Consider the following 25102-nt stretch of genomic DNA (forward strand, 5'->3'; position numbering starts at 1 on the left):
ACATGGGGATACTCTTGGTTGGCTGACCTTCATCCCCCTCCACAATCCTTCCAGTGTTTTGTCTAGAGATTGTCATGTTGTCAGTTTCTAGCCAATTGGATATAAACACACTACTTGCTGGGATACATGTAAAGTCCTCCCAAAAAGACAAACTTAAGATCTGGTTCTGATTTTAAAAAATAATAATAATTATGGGTAAAAATGGGGAAACAACTATTTGAAGGCACCAGGGAGTGGCTAAAATCAGATAGAAACCGGAGGGACTTAAACCTTCAAAGGAGGAAACCACTTTGGATGAGATCCGTGTGTATTCAAATTTTCCCCCAAGCAAATGTGGGGTGACTAAAACACTAGCAGACAACTCCAGTATTACAGGCTAGTGGTGTCAAAGGATGGAGTTCAGGATTTACGCAGTTGGAAATTAAGGTGAGAATTGTGGAAAATAGGAAGCCACATGGAAGAGCCCCCAAATCATCTATATATAAACTCAACTAAAATCTTTAACTCACCCCTGAATCATACACATATGATGAAGACTTTAAGAAGGCCAGTGGAAATCATCACACAGAGAAATGAAAGAGTTGAGCATACATGTTAGCCACTGACCACCATAGGAGTTTAGAGTTTAAGTCTGACCAAGTTAGGCATGGTAGACACCTTAAACTTTTCATTAAAACCCTCCTCCCCCAAAAGACCATACTTTAGAAGTAAAGGTTATGTCCCAGAACTAAAGAATTCACTCTGAGATTAAGGGAAAAACCAAAATATATGTGCCCTAATAAAGTATAAAACTAAGTCTTCAGAAGTTCTATGTAATCAACCAATAATTTAACGAAAATTAATACTCACAGAAGGGGGGAGGAAGATAATACAAACTAGAGCCTCCACAAAGTATCAAAGTCCCTCATACAATTAAAAATACTAGTCATAGAAATAGAAAAAAAACTAACCCCAATTTAAAGGAAAAAAAGTCAATAGACACAGGTGTTGAAATGATCCAAATGGTGTAACTAACAGATAAATACTTTAAAGAAATTATTATAAACACATTCAAGGAGTTAAAAAAAATAGTCATAGAAGTAGAAATATATATATATATATATATATATATATATATATATATATATCTCCAAATTCAAATTATAGAACAGAAAAATACACCATCTGAATTTAAAAATTTACTTTATAAACTTAAAAGCATACAGAAAATGGTAGAGAAAATAGATCAGTGAACTGATGAACTTAAATATGGGTCAATAAAATTAATCAGTCTGAAATTAATTTAAAAGAATAGGTTTAGAAAGAATTAACAAAGCTTCAATTAAAGTTTTAGATGGAGAGGAGAGACTATAACAATAAAGTAGCTGATAAAATATTTCCAAATTTTGCTAAAAACATAAATTTATAGGCCCAAGAATTTTAGTAAACTCAAAGCAGATAAGTACATAGAAAAGCATAATTAGGTTCTTTATAGTCAAATTGATGAAAAGCAAAAATAAGAAGAATATCTTGAAAGCAGCTAGAGTAAAAACAAACTGATATCTCATCAAAAACAATGAAGACCAGAAGACAATGGAGAAATCTCTTTAAAGTTCTGAAACAAACAAGAAAAAAACACACCAAAGAATATTATGTCTATCTGAAATATTCTTTACAAATAAAGGAGAAATAAATACATTTTCAGATAAAAGCAGCCAAGATAATTCACTGCCAGCAGACACACACAGCAGTAATACCAAAGAAAGCTCTTTAGGTGACAGGAAATAACACCAGATGGAAACCTGGATCTCCAAAAAGAAACAAAAATCACCAGAAATGGTAAATATTTGAATAAGTATAAAGGATGATATTTACTCAATTTCCTGAAAAATAACTGACTCTTTAAAGCAAAAATTGTGACACTATATTGTGGGATCTATAAAATCTGTAATTATAAAACATATAACCAAAAAATGGTACAAAAGACAGTGGTAATGCAATTATATTGTTTCAGTTTCCTTATATTTTACATGAAGTGGTGCAGTATTAATTCTAAGCAGACTGTGTGTGATAAAATATAACTTATAGAGAAACTAGTAAATCTATATATTTAAAAGCCAAGTGACCGGAACACCGGAATGACCAAAAGGACTAGTTGTTTTGACGTGCACTGCGGCCCCAATCGCTCCCGCACCCCGATTGCGGGTGGGACTGGCTGGCGGCTGACTTCCCATGGCCCTTCCCCCGAGCCAGCCTGGTCCCAATTGGCCCCAATCAGGGAGGGCTGGGGGGACCCCACCTGTGCACAAATTTGTGCACCGGCCCTCTAGTAGTAATATAAAGGAAGATCAGGAAAACCAAATGAGGAGTCCAGCTCCTGTACACAATCTTGGTGTGATTTTTCAGGCCTGACCACAGGTAATTGCAGAGACTTTACCTAACAGGTGTCATGAGGGAACTGCCTTCCCCACACCATGCTTGGAGCATTGCTGGTGAACTATGGTTTCTGAAGAGGGGTGAAGTTGAGCACCCAGGACTGATGCTTGCCAGAGCATGCTCTTTGCATATTTGAACTCCTAGCCCTGGGCATCTTCATGTCTAGGTCCCTTTGCTGAGGCCATGGACAGAAGTCTTCCTTAGGCACCTCTGCTGAGGTCTCCTTCTGAAAGAAGAGAAACCTTGAAGACATTTTTCCCCATCCTGACTCAGTCCATTCCTAGCCCTCTCCCCTCTACCTTTCCTCATTCAGGTCAAAAGAACCACTGGAATCCTTTGTTCAGGTCTCCCTCCACAGTGAGACCACCTCCGTGTCTGGGCAGATCCAGCTCACCCTCCACCAGTGCACCTCTCAGGAGGAAATGAAACAGGGAGTTGGTGCTCTCTGCTTTGGGGTTTTTGCTTATTCCATCTCAGTAAGTGATTAAGGGTTTCACTCTATCTTTCTTTTTGGCTCATTGTTGCTTTATTTGGTGACTCCAACATCTGGCAGCTTAGCTTTCTCTCTCTCTCCAGCTCAGCTGAGCTCCTGACACCCACTAAAGGAATTAAAAAGCCATAGTAAAATATAGCTAAAATTAAAAACTTCTGTTAAGAGTATGAAAAGACAAGCCATAGACTGGGAGGAAATATTTGCTAAACAAATATCTGAACAAAGGACTTGTATCCAAAATAGACAAAGGAATTCATAAAACTCAACAATAAGACAATAAACAGCCCAATTAAAAATCTGTGGAAAATCTGAGCACACACCTCACCAAAAAAGGAATAAAAAATATGGCAAGTAAGCATATGAAAGAGCTCCACATCATATGTTACTAGGGAAATGTAAATTAAAATAATGAGATACCATGATATACCCATGGAATGGCTAAAATCCCAAACACTGACAGCACCAAATGCTAGAGCAATGGGAACTCTCAGTCATTGCTGGTGGGAATGCAAAATGGTACAGCTGCTTTGAAAGTTTGACAGTTTCTTACAAACAACATAATTTTACCATACTATCTATTCCTTGCTATTTAGTTAAAAACCTATGTCCACATGAACATCTGCACATGGATGTTTATATAAGCTTTATTCATACTTACAAAAAGTTGGAAGCAGCCAAGATGTTCTTCACAATGGATAAATAAACTGTGGTACATCCACACTAAAAAGAAATGATCTATCCAGCCATGAAAATACCCAGAGGAACCGTAAAGCTATGTTGTTAAGTGAAAGAAGCCAATGTCAAAAGGCAACACATTGTATGATTTCAACTAAATGACTTTCTAGAATAGGCAAAACTATGGAAATAGTAAAAAGATCAGTGGTTGCCAAGGGTTCAGGGAAGAGGGAAGGAAGGAGAATGAATGGGTATAGCACAGGGGATCTTTAGGGCAGTAAAAAGTAGTCTGTATGACAAGGTAAAGGTGGATATACTTAATTATACATGTGTCAAAACTCTTAGTATATACAACAAAAAGAGGGAGCCCTAATGTAAACAATGGACTTCTGTAGAAATATTGGCCCAAGATGTTAATAATAGGAGAAATTGTGCAGTAGGGAGGAAAGGAGGCATATGGGCCCTGTCTATACTTTCAGATCAATTCATCTGTAAAACTTAAAAATGCTCAAAAGAAAGTAAACTTTATTAAAGTCCCACCCCTAACCACCCACCCCCCACACCCCTCACACCCCCCAAAAGAAAAACAACAGAAAAAGAGAATCAGAAGGAAAAAGTAAGTTCTAAAAGCCAAAATCTAGTAAACAAAAGGGCAGGCTTAACCCCAATAAACTCTGACGCCATCAGTGTGAATGTCTAGAACAGGTAAAACTAAGCCATACTGACAGAGCAGAACAGTATTTGTCTATGGAGATGCGGATTGACTGAGGGGAGGGAGCACAGGAAACTTGCTGAGTGAAGGAATGTTCTGTGTATTGATTAAACAATGGTTGGGGGTGCATATATTTATCAAAACTTATCAAGTTGTATAGTAGGAATTGGTTCTTTTCTCTGCATATCAAACATACTTCAATTTTTTTAAAAAAATTAAATAAAATTTTTCAAAAAGGCTGCCATGCAAGGCCATGTAGTAAGCATGTGAGGGTGTCGTTGGCACACTGATGATGGAGGACCAAAGTAGAGGACAGCCAGGCTTGGCTGCAGCAACACTGGGCTCCCATCTCTGAACTCTGTCATGTGACAAAAATAAGCCTTCTGTTAACCAGGCTTTATGATGTTCAGGCGCATTCACAGCCAAATATTACAAGTTTATTTAACAAACAAGTGGAACCAGAATAAAACTCCTAGAACAGATAATGAACAGTATTGATTCCTTTGCATGCATGGAAGAACATTTGTAATTCACATCTATTCTATACAAATAGATGTAAACAGTGAGGTAAGTGCCCCCAAAGATGAATTTTAATAGGCTAAACAGCTTAGCTAAAAATCTTTAACGAACATTATTTCTCCAACAAACCTTTATTTTGTTTTATTTCAATTTTGGTTTGTTTTCTTGTTTGTTAAGCTAATGCATGCCTTCATGCCAGACCATATGACTCCAAACTTTGAAATAACAAGGCCCAAATGAATCATCTTTTCTTATACTCAGAAAAAGATAAATGCCTCATGCCGAAGACCAGTCAACATGTAACTGAAGTTAACAAGCAGCATTCAGTTGTACCCACAGATTGTTAAGCATCAAACCCAATCTCTGAGCATCAAAGAAGCTGTTCTAGGCATCTGGTCTGCTCTGTGCAATGGAAAAAGCCTTTTAATGAAAGGCCATGACTTTATTGTTGACACTGGTTTCACTTCAAACTTGGCATCTGCAGTGCCCAAGAGCTTTTCCAAGGTTGTTTTTACTTATAAATTTTAATAACACGAAAGGTTGTTTCCTCAGTAAAAGATGATCCCTTAAAAGTGCTGGGCCTAAAGCCAAAGGATAGAGGTTTGCCTGTGGCCACCTCTAAGAAGGAAGTGTAGTTAGATGACATGAAAAAGGGAGGAAAAAAGAAAGAACCCAGCACTGTGAACTGGAAAAGTTAATAGTCAGCATGGGGGAGAGGAAGTGGGCTTGGAGCAGACAGAGGAGGCCTTTTCTTCATGATGTATTTGAATGTTTCGATGGAGGCCAGTAAGTGAAGGGAATTGATTCTGGTGCTGGCTTGGAGGGAGATAGAGAGAAGATTGGTCATGGAAAGCGGTGTTTCCAATCATTAAAGCTTAGCAGAGGATTTACACAGACATCCAGCAACAGAGAAAATTCAGATAGTGAAAGGCTACAAGAGTCATTCATTTGTTATTACCTCTGAAAAAAAATGAAGTCCAAAGCAATTATGTCTTACTGTTTTATAAAAATTCAGACCACAACTTGTAAATATTTATTTTATTTACAACACTGATAAGCAGAAGTTTAATATCAACTTTATTGAGCTATAATTTACATACCCATTTTACATGTATGGCTTGACGAGTTTTGACAAATGAGAACACCCACATGTGGATGGTGATCACCACCCAATCAAGACACAGAATATTTACATCCATGTCAGGGTCCTTTGTGGTCAGTTCTCACTCCCACTCTCATGTAACCACCAATCTACTTTCTACTTTCTATCACTAATAATTACCGTTACTGATTCTCAAATTTCATAGAGATGGAATCATACAAGGGGTATGTATATGGATATATATATCTATATGATATATATATATAGATATCTTATTGGTGACAGTCTTACAGATGTTCCCCATTTTCCACACTTTGGCCCTCTTCCATCTAGCCCCTGCCCTACCCCAGGCCTTCACCACACTATTATCTGTGTCCATGGGCTATGCACATCTATCTATATATATAAAAGCTTAAGTGACTGAATGACCAAACAAACTAATGACCGGTCAACAGGTCGCTATGATGCGTACTGACCACCGGGGGACACTCAATGCAGGAACTGCCCCCAGGTGGTCAGTGAACTCCCACAGGGGGAGCGCCACTCAACCAAAAGCAGGCTCACGGCGGGCAAGAGGGGCCAGGATGAGCAGGAGTGGCTCGGGCTCCTCCCTGGCTGCCTGCGCTTTGCGCACTGCTACATCCCTCAGGGGATGTCAGATTGCGAGAGGGTACAGGCCAGGCTGAGGGACCCCACCAGTGCACAAATCTGTGCACCAGGTCTCTAGTATGTATATAAGTATGTATATAAGTGATTAATCTAATCACCCTACCCTCGGAGCTCTGTCAGTTTGTTCCATGTATCCATGCCTCTGGACCCATTTTGTTTATCAGTTTATTTTATTCATTAGATTCCACATATAAGTGAGATTATGTGATATTTATCTTTCTCTGACTGGCTTCAGGTATAGGCTTATATGTCTGGCTTATTTTGTTCACCATAATGCTTTTGAAATTCATTCATGTGATTGTGTTTATCAGAAGTCTATTTCCCTTTCTCCCTTTCTTTCTTTCTTTCTTTCTTTCTTTCTTTCTTTCTTTCTTTCTTTCTTTCTTTCTTTTAATGAGTAGTAGCCCACTGTATAGATAAACCACAATCTTTATCCATGTACCTGCTAATGAATATCTATGTTGTTCCAGTTTGAGGATCTAAATAAATCTCCTGTGTATATCTGTGGCCAAGACTTTGTATGGATAATAGATTCATTTCCCTTGAATCAATATCTCAGAGTGGAATTGCTGGGACGTATGTGCATGTTTAACTTTTTAAGAAATTTGCCAACTGTTTTTGAAGAGGTTGCACCATTTCCATTTCCATCAGTGTCTGTGAGAGTTCCAGTGGAGAAGTAGCCTTTGATGGCAGGGCATAACTAAAAGGTGATTTATCCTGAGCCATAGAGAAGTTAGGCATACTTCACCCCCTCCTCCTCCTCTACTACTACACATGAACATCATTTTGACCAAGACAGAATGGAGATGGCCACTCTGGGGGTCACTGAGGAAGTAGTCGTGGGATCTGCCCTCAGATCATGGGTCTCAGGTTGCTCAATCTCTCTGGGGATAGCAGAGAGCTTTTGAATAGTTTAGCTCGTGTGTGAGGTGTGTGCGTGTGTGTGTGTGTGTGTGTGTGTGTGTGTGTGTGTGTGTGTTTGGGGAGTTCACAAGTGTAAGTATATTTGATTGGATGTAAGATATTTTAAAATACCCATAATTGCTTAATACTCCACCTTTTCTATTTGAAGTAGGTTAATAGGCCAGGTTGTCACTAGTTGATACTTTTTAAATTGCAGGTCTAGTTCCCATTCAAATTTAATGGGAGGCAATGAGACCTCATGATTAAGAGTGAGACTGGAAGATTCCACACCCCTACTTCATCACCTGTGAGCTGTGTGACTGTGGGCAAGTTTTCTGACTTCTCTATGCCTCACTTTCCTTATCTGTAAAGTGGGGATGGTAATGCTGTCTGTTTCTCAATAAATAAATATCACTTTCACATCTGGTAAGAAGTAAAATTTCAATGAATTTCTCCCCTATGTTGCTTTAACAACATATTGCATGAGATAATACACCCAGTTGGTCTTTGTTTTAAAAAATATTTGAACTCAGCTATGTGAAGCACTGTGTGGTCCACAGTAAAGATACATCTCTGCCCTCACGTGCCTTAGAGTCTCTTAGGAAGACATGACATCTAGGCACTGAGCCTTCATGTGAGGACAGTAGAAAATCCCTGAAAAAGAAGCCCTATTTCAAGTACCCAGCTTCTTCCTAAGGAAATCAAGCCATGGCTTCAAAGAAATGAAGGAGTGTTTATTGAGCATCACTAAGTGCTAAGCCGTTGTCTAGATGCCTTGACCAAAAGACAAAAACTGCTGCTGTGGGAGAGTCTACATATGTATAAATATAGACAATAAATAATAAATGATAATGTCTGAAAGGAAATTATCTACTATGCTAGACGGTGGCCAGAGCTTTGGAAAAAGCAGGGCAAGCAAGGGTCATTGGACAAGCAAGGGTCACTGGGGAGATGATACCATTTCATAACCTACTATGAGAGGAAAGGAAGATGGAAAATGTCAAAGAAAAAGTCAGGAAACATGGGATATAGACCAATTTAAAAATTGTTTCCAGAATAAGAGTGAAGAGAATGGAGAGGAGGGTATACTCACAAGAATAAGAGAAGAAAATTACCCCAAACTGAATAAAACAGTTCTCCAGGAGGAGTCCCTAACGCGCAGCAGCTTGATCCAGAAACCCGTCAGAAAGGGGAAATCTTGGGATCCATCCCAGACCTGTCTCTAAAATTCTGGGCTGAGACCCAGCTGTCTGGGTGTTAACAAGCCCTGTAGGGGGCTCCGGGGGATCCAGGGGACCCCAGCAAGTGCTCAGAAACTACCCAAATAAAGCACCCTCCTTCGATGCAAAGTGCTCGCCTAATGCAGGCAGGCTAGGAGGAAGAACCACACCTCAGAACAGAAGAGAACAAGAAGATACTAAAAGCATCCAGGGGAGGGACAGGGGAAAAAAGAAATCACTTAGGAAAGAAAACAAGTCTTTTGACACTAGCCATCTCATCCTTAACAATGGCTGCGAAAAAGCAAGGACACCGTCCATATCTGCAGAGCTCCGAGGAGCAGCAAGTAGTTTACATCGCAGACATCGCTGTTTAGGCGCGCAATCGTTGGGTGGGGGGAAAGGGCTTTCAGTCATGCAAGGATGCTGAAAACGTATCCTTTCGTGGACTTCTCAGAAAAAGGCAAAAACAAACAAACAAAAACACTCAGTTTGGGCTCCATTCCTATGAAAACCAACTCCAAGGCAATCAGGGAAGATGAGAATCCTATAAAATTCATGGCATCTAAATAGGTGTTGACTGTGAAACTGCACAACTATTGACAAATAAAGTTTAGATGCATCAAGATAGGTGGTGGTGACGGGGGTTGGGTAGTGTGAGAGGAAGAGGGAAAGAAATAGCAGAGTTCGGCAATTTTTGTCTTTCTTTTTCAGGGAGAAAGATATCACTAATGATGAACATCAGACATTCAGAGAAAGGCATAGGTTTATGAAAGTGAGGTAAAAAATTAAGATAATCATTTGAAGAATACAAATAGTCCTTATAAAGTTTCAGAATATTAGAGGGAAAAAGTAGAACAAAGAAACCTCAGTGAAACCAATAATAGACAAGAAAGAACAGAAATGCCAAGAACGTGATACAAATAGAATAAACAAAATTAGCCACCACATATTACTAGTAATCTCATTAGTAATGTAAATAGGCTAACTTTTCCCATTAAAATAAAATGATCTTTTTTTTTTGCCCTGGCCAAGTGTGTTCAATGATTAGAGCATCAGCCCACACACCAAAGGGTCTCAGGTTCAATTCCTGATCAAGGGCACATACCTGGGTTGCAGGTTCAACCCCTGACCCTGGTCAAGGCACGTGTGGAAGGCAACCAATCGATATGTCTTTCTCACATGGATGTTCTCTCTCTCTCTCTCTCTCTCTCTCTCTCTCTCTCCTTTTCTCCTTCTCCCTCATTCCCTTCCACTCTCTCTATAAAAAAAATCAATGGAAAAAATATCCTCCGGTGAGGATTAACAACAACCAATAAAAAGACAAAGGCTTTTTCAAAAGAAAAAGAAAAATAGTGAAATTCAGCATTGTTGTTTATAAGAGAGAAACATAAAAAGACATAAGAAGGCTAAAAATAAAATTTAGAAAAAAGTAAAAACTGAAAAATGTTAGTGTTCACCACATGCAACAGATTAATTAGGCATGTCAGTATGTTTGTGGTGCATATGTGTGTGTGTGTGTGTGTGTGTTTGTGTGTGTGTGTGTTGAGGGCCAGCCATACTTGTTCATATTAAGATATAATTTCTAACTGTATTTTGTTAGTGACAAGATTGCTAAAAGGATCAGCTTTAATTAACCCTGAGTGACGAGTGTTTATAGCAAGTGTCCTGACTATTAGCATAACCACCTGAGCCCCGTTCCTGCCAGGACACAATCTGAAAGGCAGGTGGATTGGGAACTGACCACCATCTGCTGCCCAACTTCCACTCACAGTGAGTTCCATGCAGCCAAACAACAGCCAACCTAGTCAGCCTGTCTACTTAGTTAAATAAAACCAAAATGCTTTGCCAGCAGTGTGATGATAACGCTCCTGTGATCATTAGAGAACAGTATTTTTGCATCACTCCAATTGGACGTTTACTCCTGCACCAGATGTCACCAGGGCAATTAAAAAGATGCGGAGAATCAAACGGTGACGATGGAGGCCCGAGGAGAGGCAACATTTGGAAGCATTCAATCCGCCTGGTTTCAGCAGCTGGGACACTGGTCACACTGCAGCCCATGTATGTCCATGTCCCTGAGGGCAGAGTGCTGAGGCAGTGTGGGCAGCAGGGCACTGCCTTGCCCCACCCAGTGCTCTGGGCTATTGCTGCCTCCAGTGGGTGAAGACGTGGAAATGGGGCAGTCAAGTTACGTTCTTTTAGCAACTGCTTGAAAAAGAAAATGGATACAATTAATGATCGTACATGCACGTCTGCCACACATTTTGAGTTGTTATGAAATATATATATTAAATATTTTTATTGATTTCAGAGAGGAAGGGAGAGGGAAAGAGAGATAGAAACATCAATGGTGAGAGAGAATCATTGATCGGCTGCCTCTTGCACACCCCCTACTGGGGATCAAGCCCACAATCAGGCATATGCCCTGACCAGGGATCAAGCTGTGACCTCCTGATTCATAGGTTGACACTCAACCATTGAGCCACACCAGCTGGGCATATTATGAAATACATTAAAACAAGTTGACAACAAACATATTTCAGACTTTATTAGAATAGTTGTGTGATACAAAGTGCAAAAGACAACAAACCTGCCGTTTGAAGCTGACCCAAGATGCCGCTCAGTTTCTCAGAGTTCTGAGGATCAGTGCCCCATTCAAGCGTGCCCTCCCCCCAACCTGCGAAGCACTCATGCCTGGGATGAAAATAAACCCCGCATTGAAAGCCCAGGATTCCAGAATTAGTGGAACACAGTTTAAATACACGAATTTAAAACTACTTACATTCTCACTTAACATTCATGAAGTGACTAGCCATTTACAATCACACCTACCATAGCAGAACAAGACCCAGCATACAATCTAGTTCAAGCTTAAGCCAAATATGCAAAAAGAACTTCAGCCCAGGGGAGCAGAGGACAAAATCTGCTGTGGGGAGGGGAGGAAACCCTTGCCACTTTGCAGATAAAAGAAACTATTCGAGAAAGAAATTCTAGAGTTGCTTCTTAAAATAAATGGGCATTAACGCTAAGAACAGACCAAAGCACAATTTTTTTAAAGCACATCAGTTAATATTAGTTCCCAAAATCAGGAGGTGGGGAATTTTGTTTATTATCTTTTTGGGTTTTTTGTTGTTGTTCATTCCATGAACCACACAGATCTAAGCAGTGGTTTTGCAGCCTGACAGAAACAGATGTGCCCGGGGCTCATATCTCAGATTCCCACACTGGACCTATTGTTTAAGGTGATGGAAATATGTGGAGCCATTACACGATTTGCAGCTGCTAGAAAGCATTGCTTTCCTGTTTTCCTGTTCCAGACAATGGCAAAGTCCAGGAGAAAAATAACACAAAAGGCTTTCCTATATTTGCCTTTAAAAACTGCATTATTTTGAAGTTTGTACTATTTTTGTCAGATCTCATCTCTTTTCTTTTAGTTTTCACATGTTTATGGACAAGAAAGTTGGAGTAAAAGTAACCAATGCTGAAATGCATATTCTTCAAAGATCTCTCGTGAGGAGGCCAGGTGCCAGCACAGCAGGCTCAGACAGGTGCTCATGCTTAGAACATAAACGAGAACAGCGACGCGCACATGTGCGTTTAAGAGAAAAGAGATTCATTCCCTCCTCAGGTCCGCCTTCGTGATGTACGTGAGCAGGTATCGCACGCTTAACTTTTGCTTCCACTTGTTTGCCTGATCATGAAAAGATGGGAGGAGGAGCCTTTGCCAAGGTTGCTAGGCTACCACTGAATAACACTTAGGGCTCGAGTTGGCCTTGCAAAGCCTGACAGGGACCGCACCCCAGAGTCCTCCTGCCCTCAACTCAGAAACTGCTTAATTCACCCACTTACTGCTGCTGGGAAAACGCCATGTGGATGTGTAACATCACAGTGTCACCACTCCGATGGTCAAGCTGCCCTCAACAGCTGCGTGTGCCTCGAGGCCGCACTGCTGAGCAGTGGTGGGTCCTGCTCACCATTATCACCACCCCCTAGGCCTTGTTGGATAGTTGTCCCACCCTCGATTTCCTCCACGTCTCAGGTTCCCGAGGGGGAAATGTCCTCTTGCATCAGGCTCTACAAATAGTAAACAAGAAAAAGAAGCAATGACTGTCCCTAAAAGAAAAAAAATGGGCCTAGTGAGGTGCATAATTAAAGGTGTCCTCCCCCTTTTCAATGATCTGCCTTGGAAGGTGAAAGGTAAGAGGAAGTAAGTTTGTCCCAGATCTAGGTTTTCCAAGGGTTTCCTAAAATGATTGAACTATAGGAAATACTATTTGGACAAAAGTCTCCATCGCCTTTGAGCCTTTGCTAAGTAGACCCTTCTCCCTCTCCCCATCGTCTCACTTGTCCTGCTGCTCAGCAGGTCAGAAACAGCAGCACCTGGTCCGTCCCCACCCAGGGACGTGGTTGGAGGGTGTGCACATGGCAGGGCCACCTCTCCCCATGCTCAGCCCCATCCACTTCTCTGGCTGTGTCATGGCCGAGCCACCTGGGCCCCTGTGAATAAATGGGAAGTTCACCAATGGCCACACAGCCCACAAACACTTGTGTATTCACTGCCGTGGCCCGGAGCTCTCCAGTACAAGGATTCAAGTACTCAGGCGGAATTATAGCAGTGTTAAAGGGGGGAATAAAGCATCTGTTTGAGGCCAGTAGTTTCATCAGTTTCTCTGCCTGAGGTCAATGCAGGTCGAGGATCTTGGCCGCTAGTGGGCAGTGGCGTGAGAGCAAGAGACCTCACTGGCATTTGGGGGGCCAACTCAGCCAGAGCAGATTCTGAGAAACTGCTATTTATCAGCCCTTTTAGCCCCTTGGGGGCCCTAGAAGAACCGAACACAGAAATGAGAGTGCATGTTAGTAGCCTCAGCCAGTTCAAGGCCCACAGGATCACAGAGGACTTGGGCAAAGCCCAGAGTAAGATCGTCTCCTTCATCCCAAACGAAAAGAAAAACTGTAAAAACCTAGGGGGAAGCTGTTGAATTTGCATTTATTTCATGTCAGTGCAGATACTGGTCAGCAACAGCCTTTCAATCACCAGTTGGTTCCCATACAAGAGACTGCCAGGCTCCTGTGATGAAGGGGCACAGCTTTGGTCTCCTAGAGTGTCAGACACCACTTACTCCAAGTGAAAACTGACTAAAATGCAGAACTTCCAAGCGCCTGCTAGGCTCCACGGAGCCTTCCTGTTTCCTTTTACACCGCCTGCAGTTTCCCATGGTCTTTAAAAAAATAATAAAGTGTAGCACCTACATTTCAAATTTGGAAAAAAAAAAATGCGTACTGGACTCTGAGGGCCAGGTGTTAACCTCTGGGACGGTTGCATTTCTAAGGCAAAACCAGAAACAATGGGATGCCCTCCTCCTGCGAGGCAGAGTTTGGAATCTCTGGAAGGAAGCCCATTCCCTCTGGATGTCTGCGTGGTGGCAGCAGACAGCCCCCAGGGGCCAGAGGCCTTCCAGGGCTCCTCAGGCAGCGGGCACAGCCTTGACCTGCCCCCGCCCCCACCCCCAGGGGCTGGAGACCTCACAGCTCCTCAGGCAGCAGGAACAGCCTTGACCATCCCAGCGGCTTTCTGGCTGCACAGACAGAACCTCGCAGTACTGACCACATCGCAAGGGGAAATCTTGGCGAGGTGAGTCTTTGAACATGAGGATATAAATTAACGTTGCTTTGAGCAGTTTTTATAGTTGCAAGAGATTTTAGTTATTCTCTCTTCTTTCCCTCCCCCAGACTCCCTCTTTAAGAAAAAGAGAAAAAGAGGATACAAGTTCCTGAAGCAGCATGGGGACTGTCATGGTGCGTGACTGGCCCCCGGCCCTTCTGTGTGCTGCAGCCACACATCAGGATCAAGTTGTCAGGACTGAACTGTGCTAATGTCGACTGTGAACCGGGCTAAAAAGCTTTATGATGCCAGCAAGGCATCTCCCTCACGTGTCCTTTGGAAACCATCAGAGCGAACGACTCCCTAGGGTGCCCTCCATCTACAGTCAAAGCACCGAAATGCAGAGCTGCCTGAGGTGAAGGCAGGGACGCGGGGCAGGGCGGGTGTCTCGGGATGCGCAGGCTTCGAGACAGGTTGCCCCTGACGTCTTTCCTATGAGTGTTCAACGCCTCCGCAGTCAAGTCTGTGTTCACATCAGAACATTTAGATGAAATTAGATTCAAGTGTTTGCGGAACAAACCCTGGCCTCCCTCTTCAGCACTTTTGATTATTTTCAAAACCGTTGTAACTCGCTTCATACAACTTTATCCACATTTTTCAAGTTTCTAGCAAATAAAGACAAGACTCTCAGAAACTTAAGAACGAGACATGTGATTTCTAAACTCCCTACCTCCTTGCTAACTAAGTGGATTTCTGGTCGCTGTGGAGGATTTCAACAACATCGAGGTCGGCAGGACTTGTGATGGGAAAATACATGAATGTAAATGCAAAGACATGTTTTCAGTCCTAAATACGTTCCCTTTGACAAAAAAAAATAACTTCTTACATAATTAAACAATAATTTACTTAGTCCCCATTATACTAGTTAGCATTATCAGACCCCTTTTCTTCTTCGATGACTCCAGTGGGCAGAGAAGCCCATTAGCACCTGACATAATCCAGAACCAGTGCAGAAAAAGGAAATCAATCGTATTCGTATTTGAAAACGGAGACTGAGTGACAATTGTTAATATTCACAAAATTCCCCGCCATGACACCGCAACCCATGGCTTCCACTCTGGGAATAACACACGCATTTAGGATACACCTGACCGTCCCACGTGGCCAGGCTTTTAAGGAGAAAGTTGACAATTGTTTGCTAAGATTCCAGTCCAGTCTTTCAGAAGGATGTGGGTCCCTCCATCTGAGCTCTGAGGATGGTGGCAGCTGACTGGCAGTGTCTCTGGGGCCACCTTCAGCAGTCTGTCCCAGGTGTTGGACTATGGAAAACAGAAGGTGACAGCGTTGGAAGCTGGTGGGCCCTGCCCTGTGTGTCTAGACCCTGGGGGAGGGAGCTGCAAGCAGATCAACTGTCCTAAGGGAGCTCAGCATGCCTTCGGGTTCACAGCAGAACTGGGCTTACTGTCCAGCTTGGACTGTGCCTGCCCCCGCCCTCTACCTGTTTGTGGGATTGTTGCCCACCCCCCCTCCCTGTGTCTGCCCCCTCCTGCCCTGGGCAACCTCAGCCCTCTTTACCTGTACTGGTTCTCCATGGCCCTGCTCTCAGCTCTCTCCGGAACCCAGGAGTAGCTGTCTGCCGCGCTCTGGGGCTTCTTCTCCTTCTCCTCCCTCTTGGCTCTCCGCTTGCGGTAGACCAGCAGCCCCAGGGCCAGAGCCAGCAGGAGTAAGATGGCCGCCACAGTGCCGAGGATATAGAACAAAAGCAGCTTTTGCCAGTCAGGGCTGTCATTCTTTTGTTGGGCAATGAGATCCCCATCCGTAGACTCCTCGTGATCAGTGGTGGCTGTGGGGTGATGGCTGCTGTACTCCATCCAGATTCCAGGGGACCCAGTGGTGGCCAGAGACTGGGGTGACGTAGGGGTGATAGAGGCATTGGATTCAAGGAAGAGTCTCCACCTGGTGGATGCCACCTTGGAAGTGCCCTCAGGGCCCCCAGTTGGACTTGAGGTTGTGGTAGAAGGCCTGAGGCTCCTTTCTCTATCTCCTGTGTTCTGCTCCTGGGGGGTCTCAGCAGATGGTCCCAGGGATGTGGTGCCTGTGATACAGGAGACCCCGTCGGGGGCCAGCTCCATACCTGGCAAGCAGGTGCAGCGGAAGGACCCTTGCGTGTTGAGGCAGTAGCCTTCACAGAGGCTGCCCTCGGGACTCATACACTCATCCACATCCTGACAGGCCTGCCCTCCGGGGCTGCTGGGCTCGTAGCCCACCCAGCACTGGCAGTGGAAGCTCCCAGGGGTGTTGACACACTCCTGTTCACAGGGGGAGGCCTGGCATTCGTCCACATCTACACAGTCCTGCTGAGTCGTGTTCAGCTGGTAGCCTTCGGGGCACTGGCACGTGTAGTTTTTCCAGAGGGACTCGGGGACGCATGTGGCCACTCCTCTGCAAGGGCTGGAGCTACAAGGGTCCCGGGAGATACAGGTCACCAGGTCATCCAGCAGCCTGAACCCCGGGCGGCAGCCGCAGCGGAAGGAGCCACCCTCCCCCTCCAAGCATTCCTGCTGGCAGCCCCCGTTACTGAAGCTGCATCCGTACTCAGCGCTGGCACAGAGGGGTCCCGAGATGCCCCAGTCGAACACATCAGTGGCCTTCTCCTTGCACAGGAAGAAATGCTGCTTACTCTTATCCCCATTCCTACAGGCCACGTTGGCCACCGAGGCGAAGGGCACAGCCTCCAAGGAGGAGCTGGTGGCCTGGAAAGGAGTGGTGTAGTTCACCTGGCCTGGGCCCCCCAGGGCCAGGGGCCGGCACATGCCTTTGAAGCTGAACTTGCACACGAAGCCCTCGATGTTGTTTACAGGAGCGCCCGGGCTCCCACAGGGGCCCTCAGACCACTTGGGGAGGTGGCTGGAGAGGGAAGAGACGGACGGGTCCAGCATCAGGGACACACAGCGCTTGGAGATGCAAGTGTGCCTGGCCTCCTTGTACCAGTTGGAATACAGTGTGTCCTCCCCACCGCCCACCCAGCTGAAGCCCTTCAGGGGCAGCCTGGGGTCCAAGCACTTGCCCCTTTCTCGCTGGAGTCCTATCCAGAACTTGCCTGTCCAGGGCGCCCCAGGCTGTAGGAGCTGGGCCAGTGCTCGGTGGATGTGCCGGGCCTCCTCCTCGGTCCTCACCGTGGCCAGGTTGCCCCCGTCCTTGCTGCAGAGATGCTGGGCCTCGGCGGCAGAAAGCTTGCCCCAGTGGGCCGAGTAGCAGGCAGTGCCCGCGCACACCACTGCCTGTGTGTCAGCGCCAGCCCCCAGCCAGGGCTGGCTCAGCAGCGGCAGCAGCAGCAGCAGCAGCAGGCTGGCGAGGTGGCCATCGCGGTCTCCGTGTCGCTCTCGGCGGGGGCTGAAGCCTGACAGTGACCGTGCCCGCCTCAGCCAAGCTCAGAGGGGAGCCGAGGGTCAGACGCTGACACTCTGGCACAGAGAAGAACACAAAGGCTGCAGGCTTTGCACGTCCCCCTGACCCAAGGCGCATCCTGTGCTGTTGTATTTCTTATTTCTCACCGGATACTGGGACTTCCTGCAGTGAATAGTTTTCTGACTCCTGTTGCCTTCATCATGGTTTTGTTGTTCATAAAAGGAGCCAGGCGGCTTTGCTGGGTCCCTGGCTGAGCTCTGGGAAAATGTGGCCACATCGGGGGAAGGCAGCCCGGGACACTGGCTGCTTTATTTTGGATCCATTCTCTCCCATCCATACGAGGAGCTTAAATGGCATGCTACAGAGCGAGGAGGGAGTTGCAGGGGCCAGGAACTTGAACATCTCACTGAGCAACCCATAACAAAATTCCACTCTGGTTTGCAAACAACCAGAAAGAGGAAAGAATCCTCAGACTTGACACACGAGACCACGGATGGTTATCATTTGCAGCCTTTTTTAGAAGCAAAGTGGATTTTTCTTTTCCTATCTCACGTTCCCTTCAGTTTTGGGAGTCTTTTCCCTTTTATTGCCCCCATCATGAACTTTAAATAGAGAGGCAGTTTTTAAATAGGAACTGGGCCGTGGGAATGTCTGAGTGTCTCATACAGCGCCAAGCGCCTCGAGAACATCAAACCAAATTGGGCGAAATTTCACAGTTTTCAGGGTGTCACGGCGCAAACACTGCGGGGAGGAGGCAGTGAACCCAAAGAAAAAATGGAAATGTTTCTGGCCTCCTGGCCCTGGGCTTGACCCTGCCTGCCCCGCTCAGGGTTCCCGGGAAGGGTCAGATGTCTGGGCCCAAGAGGAGGGTCCAGGCCTGGCTCCCGTTGCCTTCATCACAATTCTGTGGTTCCTAACAAGAGCCAGGCATCCTGGCTGACCACCTCCTGCACAGCAACTCACCAAAGGCCCTACACTACCAGGGTTGTTGTTTTTCCCAGTGTCACAGGCCCGTTGTGCTTATTGGGGCTGTCTTTGATTGGGGTCCCCCAGAAGCAGACCCTGAGATAAGGATTCAGGGCAATTAGTTTATTTGGGAGGAACAGTGAGACAAAAAAAAGGAGGAGCCAACACAGGGTGACTGAAAGGGCAGGCGACACTGGGACCCCTGGACCTCAGTTCCCTGGGACATTCTGAGAGACGATGTGGATCACATGGCAGGGTCTCCCAGCTGAGGGGCGGGGCTGGGCACAGGTCTCCTCCAGCCCCCTCCTCACTGGTGGCAGCAGCCCCTTGGTGCTCAGAGCTGACTGTGATGACCCAGCACACCAGAGGGAACACGCAGGTGGAGAATCACAGGGGCCCGCCACGGGCTATGGGTGAAGTACCAGCGTCTTCCATATAAAGATTTGAGTGAGTTTAGGGTTTAATGGGGTTTAGGAACTCACTGGCTTCCAGCTTCCCCAAAGCATAAATCAGGTGCCCATCTCAGATTTCAGCTGGATATCTTTCAGAGGTGTTCCTTATGTCCTACTTATTTTCATAAGGTATTTGAGATAGTCCAGGGACCCTCTCTCAGAAACTACAGGATCTTCCCTGTGCTCCTTGTTGCTTGTGGAGATCCATCCATCATCTCTCCATCTACTATCCATCCATCTGCCCACTATATGCATCTGCCCATGTACCCAAAGTTAATTAAGCCCCTACTATGTGCTGGGCTCAGCACTGAGAATCTAGGAGGGGAATCTTGCCTTTGTGACCCTTAAAGTCTGAGTGGGCAGGTTTGAACAAGTTGAACAGTTGAAACTGTGACAGGTACCGCAGGAAGAAGTTGAGGGTGTCAGAGATGTCCTGACCTGGCGAGGGGTGGGCCAGGCACCTCCAGGGAAGAATAGCAATGAAGCCAGAATATCTAAGAGGGAGAATGATGTCCATAGAGGGGACCAGCACATACCAAGGCCCTGCTGTGGGAGGGCTGTGAGCTTTGCAGGGAATAAAGGAAGGGCAGTGAGATTATATCCTGAGGAATAAAAAGGAAGGATGGGGAAGGTGGAGCCCTGTGAGCCCAAACCATGAAGATGTAGAGCTACTTCAATCCATGGGGAAACACAGAGGGGTTGGCATGCTGAGATGTGTATGAGAAAGCGTCCCCCCTTCTGTGGCGTGGCGAGGGCTAAGGGACCCTCAGCAGCCAATTTCCCAGGCAGAGAGGAGGGTGACTGGGACTGAGCTAGGCCCCTGGAGGAAGGACAACAGATTCAGGAGATGATCAGGCCATTCTTGGTGCTGCATGGAGTGGGGTGGGAGGGCACACAGGAGGGCTTCCTGGTTTCCTGTTTATACCACCACGTTCCGGGGTTCTGAAAGGCTGTGCCCACGGGAGATGAGGAAATGGGGCTGGGCTGAAGAGCAATCGGAGGGGCTGGTTGTAGGGTCTGAGTCTCCCAGACCCCCTCTCCTCATGACTTGCCACCTCAGGATTCTGAATTTGCTCCCAGACTTGGGGAAGTAGCCAGGTTCAAGGGGACCTGGGAAGGCTGGTGTCCTTCGTTTCAGGCCAGCGTTGCTGGGCACACATTGAGGCTTAGTGAGTGTCGGTGCTGATCTCTGCCTGGAAGAAGCTGCATTTCTAAAGGTTTGTTTATGGGCAAGTGACTTCTTCACATTCTCTAAAAGCAATCTGATGGTGTTCGCCTTGAGCTGCGCTGCAGCCTGCCATCGGCTCACAGCAGGGAACCTCTCTTCTGCTTTGGACTCCTGTCTGCAGCCCACAGCTGGTCCCTCAGTTAACTATCAACTATCATGGTCCTGCAGGATCTGCCAGCGGGCTGTTGGTTGGTGCATAAGGACACGGGCTGAGTGAGTGGCTTACCCTGCCACCAGATCTTTTTCAGGATTTCTTCTTTTGCTGGCAATTCTTCATCTTCCACATGGGAACTTGTAAATCGACTACTCTTCACTTAGCCGAGTGTTGACGTCTTAAAGAAGAAAACGAACTAGCAAAGACATGTGTGCAGGTTATTCATCCGTTAAGCCAGGAAGTGCCGTGAAGCACTTACTGTGAGAAAGGCCGTGTAAATGGCCGGAACTGCTCTGTCCTGGGAGTTGGGGGTTCCACTTCATCATTTCTAGTAACCCGGTTAACTCAGCCTTGGCTCCAGTCCCCTGATCTGTACACAAGGCGATGGGACCAGGACCCTGAATGCCTTTCTTGCTCTAGCACCAGCAACAGTGAGCTCCTGTTCCCTTCATCCTCTGGATTTATGTAGGAAGCAAACTGGGGAGGTAGTGGGAACGGAGTCCACTGCCAAGCCCTCACCAGATGGCATAAGGCAGTGAACCACCTATCTGCACAGCATGGTGCCATGTTCCTCTTGCTGACCCACTGAGCTTCGAGATACGGTGCAGTTGCTTTACTGGCTCTCCCCTCTCTCCTTGGCTCCCTCTGACTTTCTCTCTGTCCCTTGAGGAGGGACCATGACGTCCACAAGGTCAGAAGAAAATGTAAGCAGTCGTTAAAAGTTGGTCTTTTAAATTATCTGTTTATTTTCAGCAAGCTCCACTAACAAGGTCAATGATAAAATTCTCCTCCAAGGGAAAAAAAAAAAAAGTTTGTTCGTTGTTGGTCTAAATTCTAAACAACTGTGGTGCTCATGGTTATTTTAATAATATATATGCAAACTTCAGATTAACCCAATGATGGCGAACCTTTGAGCTTGGCGTGTCAGCATTTTGAAAAACCCTAACTTAACTCTGGTGCTGTGTCACATATAGAAATTTTTTGATATTTGCAACCATAGTAAAACAAAGATGTATATTTCTGATATTTATTTTATATATTTAAATGCCATTTAACAAAGAAAAATCAACCAAAAAAATGAGTTCGCGTGTCACCTCTGACATGCATGTCATAGATTTGCCATCATTGGATTAGCCCTTTTTAATTACATATACTTTAATAAGCATTGTATTCCACGTGGAGGTTTGGGGAATTCCCACTTACAATGCAGGTCCCCAGCCCTCAGGCCTTCCCACCCACGTGCCTTCCGGAACAAGTTCCTGCTGGGTGGGAGTCGCTCAGCTGGATGGGCCACACATATCCGCGCACAGACACAGTTGATTTGCAATGAACAATGACAGTAGAGACTGTGAAGACAAAGAAATAAAACCTGACCCTTCAATTTCATCATCCTCTGTGATCGCTCGGAGTTTCTGGGTTGAAAGTTTAAAACAAGAGAAAAGAGTGGGAATAGTGAGGCATGATATCTTTAGTTAAGTGCAAATATTAGTTGGCCTGTACCTGAATAACATGTTTACAAATTGAAATGTCATCCTTTTTAACAGTTTGTGTTAAAATTGATGAACAAGCCTGTCCAGTGTGGCTCAGTGGTTGAGCATTGACCTATGAACCAGGAGGTCACGGTTTGATTCCCAGTAAAAGGCACATGCCTGGGGTGTGGGCTCAATCCCCAGTGTGGGGCATGCAGGAGGCAGCCGATCAATGATTCTCTCATCGTCGATGTTTCCTTCTCTCTCTCTCTCTCTCTCTCTTCCTTCCTCTCTGAAATCAATAAAAATCAAATAAAAAACCCTAAAGAACAAAATTAAAAATTATAAATGTTGATTATGACATGATTATTTCTGAAAGTAATTATGTTATACCGAGGTCTGAGCTGCTGCACCAACCCACCTGGGGTACAAGTATGCCAGGTGTGCAAAACCACACTAGGACACACTTCTCCCAGTGGGGCAGCTTGTCAATTTCCAGACTGTTCTTCATTGAAGGGATGGAACACATCTACCCTGGGTTCAAAGCCCACTCTGACACTCACTATCTGTGCAATCTTAGACAAGCTACCAAACCACTCTGTTCATGTTGTGTGGCACAACCATCTGTGACTGGTTCTTCAACTGGAACAGGGGGGACAGAGCAACTTCACATCTCATGAGGCTTTGTGAGGGTCGCATAAATCAGTACCTGGAACACTCTCAGAACAGTGCCTGGCAGGAGGCGTGAGCAGCCATCACACCAGGAGGCCCAGGAGCTTTGAACTCCCGAGACTCTGCCTCCGGTAACTGAAACTGAAGCCTCACCTTGACCACTTGCTGGCTTTGGGATTAGACCCCACCTCCTCACCTGCAGAGATCTTGTCTTCCTCATTTGTCAAATGGGAAGAATAAGGGTCGTGGTGCCAAGATGCTGCCGTGAGGATTACATTAAAGAAGACAATAGCTGTGAACACTTCCTATGGGGGCTGGTGCACAGACCAGAGTCCTGTCCCTGTGATCGTAATGAAACAGACAAAGGCAAAAATGACAAGGAGAAACCCCCTGTTACATTTGCTGGAGACTCGGAGCTTTTCTCTTTTCAGAGACTTCTCCACCTTCTCTGTCTGGCTCCCTGGCTGGGTAAGCATCCTCACAGAGCATTATTGATCTTTCCCCTTCTCCCAAATAGTCTCCTAATGGAATTTGTCATGCACAACACTTGTAGAAAATGTGCCTGGCTGAATGCTGGTTTGTTGTTGTTGTTTTTTGTTTGTTTGTTTGTTTGTTTGTTTGTTTTTAAATATATTTTATTGAGAGAGGAAGGGAGAGGGATAGAGAGTTAGAAACATTGATGAGAGAGAAACATTGATCAGCTGCCTCCTGCACACCTCCTACTGGGGATGTGCCCGCAACCGAGGTACATGCCTTTGACCGAATCGAACCTGGGACCTTTCAGTCCGCAGGCCGATGCTCTATTCACTGAGCCAAATCGGTTAGGGCTGTTGTTGTTGTTTTTAATGTTATTGTTACTTTTTAAAAATTCTTTATTATTAAAAGTATTACATATGTCCCCTTCCCTCCTCCCACCACTACCACTGCCCCCCCCCATTGTCCTCTCCCAGCCTGCCCCCACCCCGGCCTTCAACCACACACCCCCTCTGCCCGCATTGTCTGTGTCCATTGGTTATGCTTATATGCATACAAGTTCTTTGGTTGATCTCTTCACCCCAAGCCCCCCCACCCCCACCCATTACCACCACCCACCCTCCCCTGCCTTCCCTCTGAATGTTGTTTTTAAGGTGAGAGGATCCATGTTCTGCTCGCCTCCTGGAACTGGCTTTGATAAGCAAAGGCTGCTTATCAGCATCTGGAAAGAGATAAATCACACAGAGGAACCACACTTTCCGCAGGGCAGGATCTCTTCACACATCGCATCTCCAGCCACAGCTCCAGGGGTGAAACGCAAGGCTGTAAATCCTGATACGGGGCTGGCCCATGCGGTGTTCAGGATCCCTTTGGCATTTACAGCATTCTCAGAGGTTCCAATCACTTCCCATAAGAATTTAGCCCTGTTTGGATGATACAATTTTATAGAAATAAAAATGATCTACTTGACCTCACATGCCCAGATTCAATTCTCCATGAAATGAGAACAATGACACAGCAGTCATTTGAAAGAAGGTCATGTAGGTTGACTAGAGATTTATTTTCTTTTCCTTGAAAGCTAACTCAGGACTCTTGAAGACTCTGAGGATTATAGACCAGATCTAGAGAAGCCAACATCTCAAGCATCCATTATCCACTGCGCCTACCAGTGCCAGGTGTGCCCAGGTCCTCACCCAGGACCCCCTGGCTGGAGGTGGTGCATCCTGCTCCAGGAGCACTCAGAAAAGCTGGACCCCATCTTCCCAGGTCAGAACTGCCGCCGTTGCCTGGCCTGGCTTCGGTTGGCACCGCCAACCTCAAATGACTGAGAGCAGCCATGCCCAACCTTTTTCATCATGGCAGGCATCAACTAATTACTAAAATTCTGCACCACACCCAAAAATATATTTTGCCAATCTGACCAAAAAATTGCTTTAATTTTTATCCATTCCCACCACATTGTTATTGTTGCATTGGCCATTGCCTATTTTTTATTTGACAATCTAAGGGAAAGGAAGTCACTGCCCTTGACTAGGTAGTCAGGTATTGCATGTTTTAAAAATTCTTGTGGCACGCCGGTTGAAAATAGCTGACTTAGAGCAAACGGAAATGATACTGCCCACCTTCTGTAGGTGTGATCACTTGTCAAAATGTGACACTTACTAGCCCTGTGACTTTGGGCCAGTATTTCTCCTCTCTGGGCCTCCGTTTCCTAATGTGTAAATGGTGTCCCATGCACAGAGGCATACGAGTTACATGAGATGACCTGATAAAGTGCTGGACACAGTCTGTGCTTCATCGCCTTTGCCATCATTGGCACGTGAATAGTCTTACTTACTACCTAACAGTTCTGACACTTATGGTTATCCTTTGCCTTCATTGATTCTCAGGGAAGCCACCAAAAACACCCCAGACGGATGAAGTGTCTGCACCACAGCACCTTCTCTAAGATCCCAGGTAGACTCATGTC

The 25102-nt window shown here is 45.5% G+C and overlaps 1 protein-coding gene across 1 annotated transcript; it reads right to left on the bottom strand.

The window, feature by feature from the left end:
- Window positions 1–11241: 11241 nt before the first annotated feature.
- Window positions 11242–23135, bottom strand: CD93 (CD93 molecule). Its single transcript, XM_006097953.3, has 3 exons — window positions 23057–23135; window positions 15886–17740; window positions 11242–15629 (listed from the first exon to the last, which is right to left on the bottom strand). Exons 1-3 carry the CDS (start codon window positions 23133–23135, stop codon window positions 15605–15607), a joined length of 1959 nt encoding a protein of 652 aa, XP_006098015.1. The 3' UTR covers window positions 11242–15604.
- Window positions 23136–25102: the final 1967 nt, after the last annotated feature.

Source organism: Myotis lucifugus, unplaced genomic scaffold, assembly GCF_000147115.1.
Source record: "Myotis lucifugus unplaced genomic scaffold, Myoluc2.0 scaffold_214, whole genome shotgun sequence".
In the NCBI taxonomy this organism is placed as follows: Eukaryota; Metazoa; Chordata; class Mammalia; order Chiroptera; family Vespertilionidae; genus Myotis; species Myotis lucifugus.